This window comes from Micropterus dolomieu, linkage group LG01 (assembly GCF_021292245.1).
Source record: "Micropterus dolomieu isolate WLL.071019.BEF.003 ecotype Adirondacks linkage group LG01, ASM2129224v1, whole genome shotgun sequence".
Classification (NCBI taxonomy): domain Eukaryota; kingdom Metazoa; phylum Chordata; class Actinopteri; order Centrarchiformes; family Centrarchidae; genus Micropterus; species Micropterus dolomieu.
In genome coordinates, this window is record NC_060150.1 from 12,348,637 (window position 1) to 12,360,695 (window position 12,059).

Genomic DNA, 12,059 nt, shown 5'->3' on the forward strand with positions numbered 1-12,059 from the left:
GAACTTTTCCCATTTTGTTTTTTAGCTCCTCCGATAGTCTGAGTGGGTTTAAGGCTTTGTCACTTTTATCTTTGAATTTAACTATCATCCTAAATCCACCCTCCTCTTCAGATCTTGGCATTTTCCTTGTGCTTTGGGACTCGTCACTCTCACTTCCACTTCCATTGTCAGATCTCTTTTTTCAGATTGTCTGGACTTTTTGTCATTACTCCCAGCACCATCACTAGTTTTCCCCTTCGGCGGCATAGCCCATCCCTCGTTGGGGAGCTGCCTGCTGCTTCAGCTCACAAAACAAACTCTCACAGGAGATGCCAATTGAGATATCAAATACTTGTCCCTTGTAAGATTAATGAGTCACAAAGTAATTTGAATCGCCCTCCAAACCGTACAACTCCTCCTAGCCGTGAATCATCCAGTCTCAACCTCTTCGATAGCGCCTCTTCCAATCACTAGCCTTCTCAGCCCGTCCTCTTCTCTGCTTCTGATTGGCTATTACCGGCCTTTCGCTGACCTGCCCTTCTCTGCTTCTGATTGGCTAGTAGTCCTTAACTAGGAACTGCGCATGTGCAACTCCAAACAAAGATCATTTAGAGACTGGATGTATCACTCCATCGGTAAAATGAAGCCTTCAACACAGGGTGCAGTATGACAAAAAATATGGTGTTTTTTGAAAATGAAACCATGTATACCTGTTCTGGTACAACCCCTAAATAGGATTTTGAACCTGAAAATGAGAATAATACCACCTCTTTAAAATATATTACATGATAGGCTGTAATATATATTTGTTCTCTTAAGTTGTTCCAGATTTTGTTTCCCATTAGTTTTTACACGTAGCAAAACATAGCTGCCCAAATGTCTGTTTGTGTGTGACTGAAGGTGTTTTATGGTGTTGAAGAGCTCTCTTACGTGTGTACACAAAATATGTGGTGAGCATCAGCAGCAAAAGCAGCACATCCAAAGAGAGAGCCGCAGCAATGGTCAACAAAGCTGTCTGATTTGATGAGGTTGCAGGGGGAATTATTGCCACTGAAAACAAACCGTCACAATGGCATTCAAGTTGTGCATGCAAACAAACAATAGATTTAAAAGGTTTTGATTTCAAACTAATGAGAAAATACATACAGTTGTGTTCAAAACAATTGCAGTATGTTGAAAAACTAAATCCTTTAATCCTTAATAGCTTTTATTTACATCCACATGCATTGGAAAAACTGCAGATTCTATTCCACATCAAAACATGAAGAAATATTCATCAAATTTGTCATTACTTAACACAAAGTGAGGAAAAGGGAATATTAGGCAGTAAATAGCAATGTCAGTATTTTTCATCATTTTTCATCCAACATTGACAGTATAAACTGTAAAAATGCTTGAATATTTAGCTTTCCTGTGAATCACTGAACTAATATTTAGTTGTATGACCACTGTTTCTGAGAACTGCTTTACATCTGTGTTGCATGGAGTCGACTAACTTCAGGCCTGACACCATAGTATGAGAAACATCCCCATATCATGGTGCTTGCGCCACCATGCTTCACTGTCTTCACAGTGTACTGTGGCTTGAATTCAGTGTTAGGGGGTTGTGTGACAACCTGTCTGTGGCCCCTAGACCCCAAAACAACAATCTTGCATTCATCAGTCCACAAAATGTTGCGCCATTTTTCTTTAGGCCAGTGACTGTGCTCTTTGGCAAATTGTAACCTCTTCAGCACATGTCGTTTTTGCAACAGTGGGACTTTGTGGGGGCTTCTTGCCGATAGCTTGGCTTCGCATGGGCATCTTCTAATTTTTACAGTTCTCACAGATAACTTTAGACCTTTGATCTCCCTGGAGCTGATCATCGAGCCTTTTTGGATATTCTTCGATCCACCTGAATGGTAGTTTTCTGTTTTCTTCCACGTCTTTCTGGTTTTGGTTGCCATTTTAATGCATTTGAGATTATTGTAGATTTGAAGGAAACTATTTTCTGCACTTCTTTATATGTTTTCCACAATCCAATCAACTTTTTAATCAAGGTACGCTGTTCCTCTGAACAATGCCTGGAATAACCCATTTTATACCGATTGTCAGAGAGAATTGTATTACACACAGCAAGTACAACATTTGCCGCCTTTTCCTTAATTAAAGGCCATCTGTTTGAAACCTGTTTTTTCACAGAATGAATGACCTCACTAATTGAACTCCACACTGCTATTATTTTCAATTAATGATTTAATTACACAGAATCAGCAGCATGCATGCCATGACTGTTGGGTCTGTTGGTTTTCTATTACTCTGCTACACCTACTACTAAAGTATTTGCCATGTAGGAATATAATTTTTACCAAAAACAAAATGTTGGACTGCTATTATTATGAACACAACTGTATGGTATTTAAGAAACACCAACAGGGGCAATCTGAATAGTTAGTTTCTTTTCTGATGTTATTGTATTTGTATAAACATGAAGGAAAAAATGCATTTAGAAACGGGATTCCTCAAACTATGTTGACATTGTAATTTTTCTTTTTAAAGTCAGTTTCTTTCATTCAAATTTAATTTAAACACAAAATGCTTGATAACACCGATCAGTTTTTACAGTTTAATATACTGTATATTAACATAAACTAAAGATTTAGTAGCATACAACATATGCTACTGTATCATATGTTCAATTGAATCTAATACAAAGTTGGATAATGTCACGCAGATTTAAGACATATGAAATGTGGTCAGACAGGAACATTTGTATAATAATTCCTAAATTTACATTAGGGCCCTATTTGTTTTGTTCTCATTATCTTTCTTTCCACCCTCTACGCAGGCAAAAAAATGGCACTCATAAATCTCATGTTGGCGCTATAACAATCAACTTTACGTTTTTGCAATTGTCTCGAAAACGGCCTCGTTTAGAGTCAAACTTATTTCATCATTTTAAAAAAAATGTCACATTGTGCGACAAATGTTTTTTCATAAATTTTTACTATTGTGTCTTTATGTACAATTTTACATAAATGCCCATAAATCAATATTGGCGTAAGCCATTGTAACCATACTTGACGAGTCTGTTTAGATGCTCGGCCCGAGCTTTGCTGGCCAGTCCTGGGATGTTCTTCTACTAGGAGGCACAACACTTCAAAAATGTTTACACCTCGTAATTCGCTTCATGGATTTGTACAAAATTTGGTTTGTACAATCCAGGGTTACTGGATGCATAAAATATAGTAATGATTGCTCAAAGTGTGCGTGGCTTGTTACAACAAATGTAAATTTCTAGACATTTCTCACTTGCAATTTAAAAAAATCTCATAACTACTGCAAAGTACATCGTAGGGCTGGGCGATATGGCCAAAACTGTTATCACAATGAAAACATTCCATATAATTCGATATTGATAATTATTTAATTGTCAAATTGTTATTTCTTTCAAATTTAAAGGCAGATTTTTGCTCCTGACTGGAAATTGAAGAAACCAGATGGTTAATTATGTGGTAGAACTTTTCTTTATGGTCAGAATGGGACAAACACTTGATGCCAAACAGTGGATCACTTAACAAATCTGAGGAAGAACATTCAAAACTATTATGATAAAAAAATTTAACAAATATGAAAACTAAATATTTATTGACGATATATTGAACATTTATTATATTGATAGAGGAAAATTATATTGCAATAATTATCATTATTGTTTTATTGCCCAGCCCTAGTACATCGCACATTCATAAACCTTATATGTTCTTAACTTATATGTTTGGGGGATACTGCTGATTCGTATGGTATAAGACACGCGTCTGTGTGATGACGTTTCATTTTTGCAAAATCTGAAAAACCTATTTCAATTAACTCCTCCAAAGCCATAAGTCCGATCGTTACCAAACTTGGCACAGACCATCTCTAGACCAAGCAGATAAAATGTTTGTTTGAGAGGTCATTGTATTTATGTAAAAATCAATGTACACATTTGTGAATATTTTTGTGACTTCACATTCAGAACAAAGGTGTATTGAAACAAGTGAAAATTTTAACATTAACAAGTTCAGATTTTAGTTTTCACATCGTATTCTACAAATGCTCACATCAAGTCTACAAGCTCTTGCATTTTGCACCATATTTACATTTATATTAATGATCTGATCATCTTAAAGAAGCATTAAAAAAACATGAAGTTGTTTCACTCACTGATCTGCGACACATTCACAGTCAAAGGGCTGGACGTTTTCTCGCCCGCCATATGCCACCTCCTTCCTCCTTTCTCAATGAAGGCTCGGATGCGGCAGGTGTACGCCCCTCCGTCCTCCCGACTCACCTCCCTCACCCCCAGCCTGTATTCTCCAGCTCCCGTCCGCTCCAAGGTTGCCTGCCCTCGTTTTCCTTGCGAGCTGCTCAAGGTAGGGTTTGAGATCACCACCCCGCTGTGCTCCATGGTGATGATCTCGTGGCCGTCAGCCATCCAGGTCACTTCCAGGGATAGGGTGGGCAGGTTGTCGGCGCCGACGGAGCAGAGGAGGCTCAGCGTGTTACCGGGGGAGAGGAGGAGAACCGTGGATGAGGGGAAGGAGGAGGATGAAACATTCACACTGAGGGACCGACCTTGAGAGGACAGAGACAGAGTTAGTCCCTTCATCAACGGGTGTACAGGCGACAAACTACATCAGAATCAGAAGGAGCTTTATTGCCAAGTAGTGTTTTACACATACGAGGAATTTGCTTTGGTGATAAGGTGCTACATGTAGACAAACATACAGTTGACATAAATAGATGTAGAAATATATAAAAATGGAATAAACAATGCAAGTTAAATAAGAATATTAAAGACAGAATAGAGAAAAATAATAGATAAGGAGAGAAAGAACAATGTGGCATTGTGCATAAGGCTACTCCAGTTTGTGTTGTGCAGACGTATTGCAACGGAAGAGGATATTGTGTACATAAATATATAAATTGACAATATAAAAAAAGTTAAATAACAATAAAACAGCAACAATTAACAACAAATATGTGCAGTGTACCAGGTTTGTGCATGATATGAAATGAAGTGATATATTCATGTGGAGAAACATATTATTTGAAAGGGGGGAGTGAGGGACCCGGCCTTGTTCATGAGGCTAGCTGCAGACGGGTAGAAGCTGTTTTTGTTGCGAGAGGTTTTGGTCCTGATTGACCGCAACCTTTTGCCAGAGGGGAGAGAGTGAAACAGTTTGTGTCTGGGATGGGAGGGGTCAGCTGCAATCTTTCCTGCTTGCCTCAGAGTCCTGGAGGCGTACAGGTCCTGAAGTGATGGAAGATTGCAGTCAATCACCTTCTCTGCAGAGCGAATGATACGCTGCAGTCTGCCCTTGTCCCTGGCAGTGGCAGCAGCGTTCCAGATGGTGATGGAGGAGGTGAGGATGGACTCAATGATGGCGGAGGAAGTACATCCTCTGCTGGGCCTTTTTGGTGATGGAGGTGATGTTCAGCTCCCACTTGAGGTCTTGGGAGATGATGGTGCCCAGGAAGCAGAAGGAGTCCACAGTGGTGACGGGGGAGTCACACAGGATGATGGGGGAGGGTGGGGCTGGGCTCTTCCTGAAGTCCACTACCATCTGCACTGTCTTCAGAGCGTTGAGCTCCAGACTGTTCTGGTCAATCTCCCACCTGTAGGCAGACTCATCGCCACCAGAGATGAGCCCAGTGAGGGTGGTGTCATTCGCAGACTTCAGGAGTTTGACGGACTGGTGACTGGAGGTGCAGCTGTTGGTATACAGGAAGAAGATCAGAGGGGAAAGAACACAGCCTTGAGGGGAACCGGTGCTGAGGTCCTGGAGTCAGAGACATGTTTTCCCATCTTCATGTGCTGCTTCCTGTCTGTCAGGAAGTCTGTGATCCACCCGCAGGTGGAGTCAGGCATGTTCAGCTGAGAGAGCTTGTCCTGCAGCAGGGCCGGGATAAACGACATGAAGCCATAACAAAGACTCACAGTGAAAATAACAGTGCAGTATAGGACTCGCTCTAACTGAGGTCCAACACTTTCATGGCTGCCCTCCACTGACTTGTATGCAAAAGGCTTTTTTTTTGCTGTATTTTTCCAAGATATGGTCAAATGCTGTTCATGGGGTACTTCTAATAGTTAAAGTCGCTAAGTTAATATTTTGCCAGTAGTGCTGTGGAACGTCCAGGAGGTCTTTAACAAACTTCAGACGTGCATCAAGGTTTTTTTTGTGTGGAGTTTTAGAATTACAGTTCCCATAATTTGAGGGCTTTGGAAGATGTAAATATTAAGTTTTATGTTTCTATGGAGTCAGATAGATAGCTGTGGGTGACAACTTGAGTCCTGTTTTTTTTCACCCTGTACGTGTTCACAAATTAGCATCATTTCATGTGTGCCAAATTAGCTCATGTCTGTGTCACTCCACAGACCTAGCTGTGGGACAGCAAAAAAACAACAACAACAACAAAAATAACAATATAGCCGCAAGCGGCGATTCGTGGGTTCATACCTTTTTTCGCAATATCGCCATCAAAATTATTTCACACATACGGTTCAACATTATTATTAAACACATCCTGCAAGTTTTGTAACAACTGGACAACAATTTTCTGATCTATAGCTTGATTTGTGTCATTCCACATCCAGTTACGATGCATTTATAGCGCCCCCTAGTGGTCAATTTGAATGAGACTTTCAGGTTATGTGTGAGGTGCTGATGTAGACATATCCTGCAAGTTTTGTGTTGATTGGACAAACAATATGCATTTTGTTGCCTGTTTTGCGTTTTATCCCCTGCAGTTTGTTTGCATTTATAGCGCCCTTGGGTGTTTGATTTGTATGAAACTTTCAGGGCATGTCTCAGTTACTTATGAGGACATATCCTGAGAGATTTGTGATGATTGGAGAATGAATATGGGATTTATAGTGTAATTTGTGTAATGCTAAGCACCTGTCTTGCACTTGTAGCGCCCCCTAGGGACGTATGTCCAGGTATATCCGGGGCACCTATCTGAACATATCCTGTGAGTTTTGTGATGATTGGCCCTATGGTTGTTGATTTGTGGTCATTCATGTCCAGAGCCACGCCCCATTCAAAGTTCATTGGTCCATATCTTGAAAGGTAATTGAGATATCGACATGCTTTATACAAAGTTTAAATAGGCTTGATCCAATGATGATTCACTGAAAATTTGGTGGCAATCGGAGCTACGGTCTAGGAGGAGATGTCAAAAATGTGATTTTCAAATAATTGGCATTTCAAAATAGCGGACTAGGCGGACCTTAATAGTCCTTGAGGCTTTTTTGTAAAGCACATTGAGCTGCACCTGTGTGAAAAGGAAGCTGATGCACACAATTTCCAGTTATTCCCCCAAGTTTCATGTTTCTAGCTCATTCCAGCTCACGGGATTTGAGCCAGTGCGGCAGACAACAACAAATAATAATAATAATAACTAACACACAAAAACAATCGGGTTCTACCGCTACGCGGTATGAACCCTAATTAGTAAAATTGCTGCAGCAGAAACAGAGAAATCATCTTTTTGTCTTTTGTTCGAAGCATTCTTCCTCCTTGTCAAACCTGGCGCCTACATTTGTAGTACTTGTACTTCTCTTTTAAAACAGTTAATAATTTATCCTAATTGTGTGCACTTTTTAACATATCACGTGGTTTTCATCTTACATTGATCTATCTTCAGTATATTTTATTTGGGTATTATTGGGTCTTATTATTGGATGTTTTATATTTTTGCATGATTTGAGATGCATTTTTTTTGCATGATTTTTATTGATTTTGGATTGACGATCAAGTGCACGGGCCGACAGAGCAACAATGCGGCCAGGACGGGAGACAGGACGACCCAGCGGAGCCACTGATAGTGATGCTGCTTCTGCTGTTACTACTAATATACTTTTGCTGTTGTTCTTTTTCTTACCTGTAGGAGTAACAGCAACAGTGCCCATCTCTTTTGTGCTCTCCACGATTTTTATCCATTTGCCATTTTCATGCGTCCATTCCGTCCCGTTGCATTCATAAATCCCTTCGTCAGACGACGTCACTCTGGAAATCACCAAGTCAAACAATCCATCCTTCCCAGGAACCAATCGAATGCCTCCGTCGGTGTAGCGCCGGTCGTACTTCTGCCCTGTGACTACATCTCCCTGAGGGCCAAATGTCAAAATTTCCTCCAACATTGTTCCCTTCTTCACCGACCAGGTGACGGACAGGTAGGTGGGGTGGGTGAGTTGCCGGGTGATGTTGCAGGAGAGCGTCATGTCACTTCCTTCTGGGACGACTGGGGGCGGGGTCTGGGAGGAGACCCTGAGGGTGTTGGGGATGACTGACGGGAAAAAGATTTTAGGAATGAATACTTATGAATATCACCGAACACAAAGATAAGAAACTGCAAGCTCTCCACACACACACACACACACACACTTCCTACCTTTTACACCAATGTGGAGTGTTTTCCACCTTTTATTGCGTTACGTCATACTTGGCGGCCTTGAATCAACTTACTTGCTTTAAAAATCAATATTCAGGACAAAAATAACTGTCTAAATACTGTAAATTACAAACCGTATAGAAGATCATAATTCAATTTCCCTTTGCTTGGTGTGTCTGTACTTAGCTAAAAGATACTTCTACAGTTGCTTCCTTTGATAGTATTCTGTATATCTGTATATACAGCTACTGATGACAATTTATGTTTTTACTTTTACTGAAGAAAGTGTTGCATGCTGGTCGAGGCAAGTAGTTAGATAAAATGAAACTAAATATGTTTATTTTGGTATTTATTTATTTTTTATTACTTTTGTATTTACTGGTGTGTGTGTGGGGGGTTACTGTTGTGGGTTTTTGTCATGGTTTGTCAGTTCAATTTTCCTGTGTGGGTTTGGTTTTGTATGTGCATGCTTGAACTATTCCATCTGGGTTTGAACTTGTATGGTGTTTGTTTCGAGCCCTGTCATACATACTTTTAGCTGACGCTTTTATCCAAAGCGACTTACAATTGCTATACTGTATGTCAGAGGTCGCACGCCTCTGGAGTAACTAGGGCTTAAGTGTCTTGCTCAGGGACACATTGGTGTCTCAAACCCGGGTCTCTCACACCAAAGGCATGTGTCTTATCCACTGCCCCATCACTACCCTAATGTCACCTGTGAATGACCCTGCCTGCTCAAGTGTGTGTAAGATCTGCCCTGATTCCTTTATGTGTCTCACCTGGTTGCTCTTCCTGCCCACTCGTGTGAGCTTCTATGAATGGTTGTCAGTTTCGTTCAATCATTGTCGTGTCCTCATCGTTGCTGAGTGTTTCCCTGCTTGTCTCCGTGTTCTCCCACTGTGGATTTTGATAGTGTGTTTGGAGTTCTGTTAATGTTTTTGTTTGGACCTGAATTTTTTTGTTTCTTTTTGGATTAAACATCATTACCGCACAAGCATTTCCAGTGTCTTGCATTTGGGTCCACATCTCAGTTATCTGCCTCAGCATTCTGCAATAGATCATGACAGTATCCTCCTCAGACCATCTGACAGACACAGAACCCCATTTGGGATTGCACTGGATGAGACAAGTAGGTGGAAACTGAAACTAACTGAAAACACTTCTGATCAGGCAGAAATCTCACCACAGATCCACACATGATAACTTTAGCACCTCATATAACAGGGTTCTTGCACCATTTTCAAAGTCAAATTCAATGCTTTTTAAAGACTTTTTAAAACCTCAAGAAATATGATTTAAGACCCAAAAATGTTTTTTAAATTCTTTGATTAAAAAAAGAGATGCACGTTAAATATCTTTCAATGAACGAGGCAATGCCATAATTGGCAGTTTTATTTTCACCATGGGTGCATATTCCAAATTGGGGAACATAGAGGCTGTTTACACCTGACATTAAATTGCATTTTGGGTAATCAGATTGTGATCGTGTAGCACTTGACCACATGAAAGTACATGTGTAAACCAGTGGTGGAAATTTTTTTGGCTCACCTGCCAAGGTTGCTGGTAGATGAAAAATTCCACCAGCCAAACGTATTTTTACCTGCCAAAATAATAAATCCTTTTGTTTCACATATGCATTTGTTTCTGTACTTTTACTTGACACAATAAGGTATTATGTCGAATGCAAATTTAAAGAAGAGGCCAGCGTGAAATTTGAAGAAAAGTTATATTATTGCTATTAAATGTACTTCAGACATAAAAGTAAATTGTTTTCTAAATTTACAAGATTCTTATGAATCTTTCAACTTCACAATCACTGCTCACTCTTAATCATGCTTTATCATTCAAATTAAACCTGCTTACTTTCTACAATCACCCTCTTCTGGCCTCATGGTTCTGTCAGAGTCCTGGTGCCACAGCATCACAGCTTTTGTGGGATCAACATTTTTATACAGCCTATGGATCATTCTCCTTAATATCTGGGAAGGACAGGAGGACCATTAGAAGATCTGACAGTGTGTCAGACACTGACTGGACCTCCAACTTTATTTTTTATGTTCTGCTTCAGCCTCCTCTTCCTCTGCTTCGTTTTTTCATTTTGTTGGTTTGGTGGTAACGTTGAATATTGCCACACTACGCTGGTAGCTAGCCAGCTAAAAGCTAAAAACACTCCAAGTACAACTTTTGTCATGTGCTCCAAACACTAGCAGCTTTCATGCTGCATTGTTTCACGGGGGTACTTAGCCAATCTGTCAGCTCGCTGCACTGTATGTATCAGCCTCTGAGCCGGGAAAGTTCGTGACAGAGACGGAACGATCTCTGTGTGAAAAGCCACAGCCAACATGCCGGTGTTGTGTTAAGGTTACACGTAACAGTCTTTTTACACGCCGCTGGCTCTGGTAAAGCCAGACCGCTATGTCTGCACACACATAGGCTGCGGGATAATGTTGCAAAAAACTTTTGTTCAGTATGATTCAGCGAATGCAACACATGCGGATATTCTTTCTGCATTGATCTCCGTATTAAAGTGGCTACACTCTCAGTCACCCCACTTTCCTCCCGACTGCTGTCCCCTAAGGCCCACCCCCTCACCAATCTACGCTAATCAAACACAACTAACATGAAATTACTATAAACAAATACCAATGAACCACCCTAATCCGTGTGTTGGGACCAATTTAAGTGCGACACACAACAAACAAGAATGCCGGTCTGCTGCCAACTGACCCTTTGTTAAGCCCCGCCCCTCTTAGTTACTGTTGCTAAGTCCAACAAACTGTCGGCGCTGCTACTGTCTATTACTGCACTCCCCGGAGAAATATTGTCAAATTTGTTGGAAAAAGCGGTCTCAGAAGGAAGCAGACAGTTTTGCAGTTGCATTACACATTTGAAGGTTGTATTCAGGCTGTCAAACTGACTCAAACACACGAGAATAAATGAAAGATAGAAGCTAAAGCCTACCACTCACACAGTCATCGCATCACCCGACGATTGAGACAAAAGACAACGATATGAACGACAACAACACTGTTCCTGTCAAGCTGGGTAGGCCTCTATTCATTATTACATTCATGAAAAAGCAGAACAGTAGGGCTTTATTACGTTACATTCAGTAGGAAGTTAGCTAACTAACATTAGGAACAATCCACAGCCGACATATTTCTGGATTTATTTCAGGTTTTGGAAAGAGAATAAATCGTTCTTCTCCTTTCAACCTCTCTGGGTAGCGACTGTAATTATTACAAGTGCCCCAGGAACAGCGTTTGCATTAGAGTCAATAGAGCGTAGCCATGAAAGTGTTGGACCTCAGTTAGAGCGAGTCCTATACTGCGCTGTGATTGGCCAGCTGTGTGTTCGGGGCGTGGCTTAGCGAAGGGTCAATTACAGTACAGTATTACTGTACATTACATTATTAGTACAATTAAAGTAAAATAGCAATTATATGGCGATATGATGCAGAATACATTTACCCCGCAATGTGGCGGGTGACCTTCCCGCGCTGTGATTGGCCAGCTGTGTGTTCGGGGCGTGGCTTAGCGAAGGGTCAATTACAGTACAGTATTACTGTACATTACATTATTAGTACAATTAAAGTAAAATAGCAATTATATGGCGATATGATGCAGAATACATTTACCCCGCAATGTGGCGGGTGACCTTCC

General features: G+C 40.7%; 1 protein-coding gene across 1 annotated transcript in view; it reads right to left on the reverse strand.

Annotated features, from left to right (window-relative positions):
- LOC123975929 (prostaglandin F2 receptor negative regulator-like) overlaps positions 1-12,059 on the reverse strand; it is an 18,749-nt gene that overhangs the window by 4,487 nt on the left and 2,203 nt on the right. The window contains exons 2-4 of the mRNA XM_046057701.1: positions 7,888-8,292; positions 4,165-4,575; positions 910-1,029 (exon numbers count right to left, since the gene is read on the reverse strand). Of these exons, the coding sequence (XP_045913657.1) occupies positions 910-1,029; positions 4,165-4,575; positions 7,888-8,292 (936 nt within the window). The remainder of the gene's footprint in view (positions 1-909; positions 1,030-4,164; positions 4,576-7,887; positions 8,293-12,059) is intronic.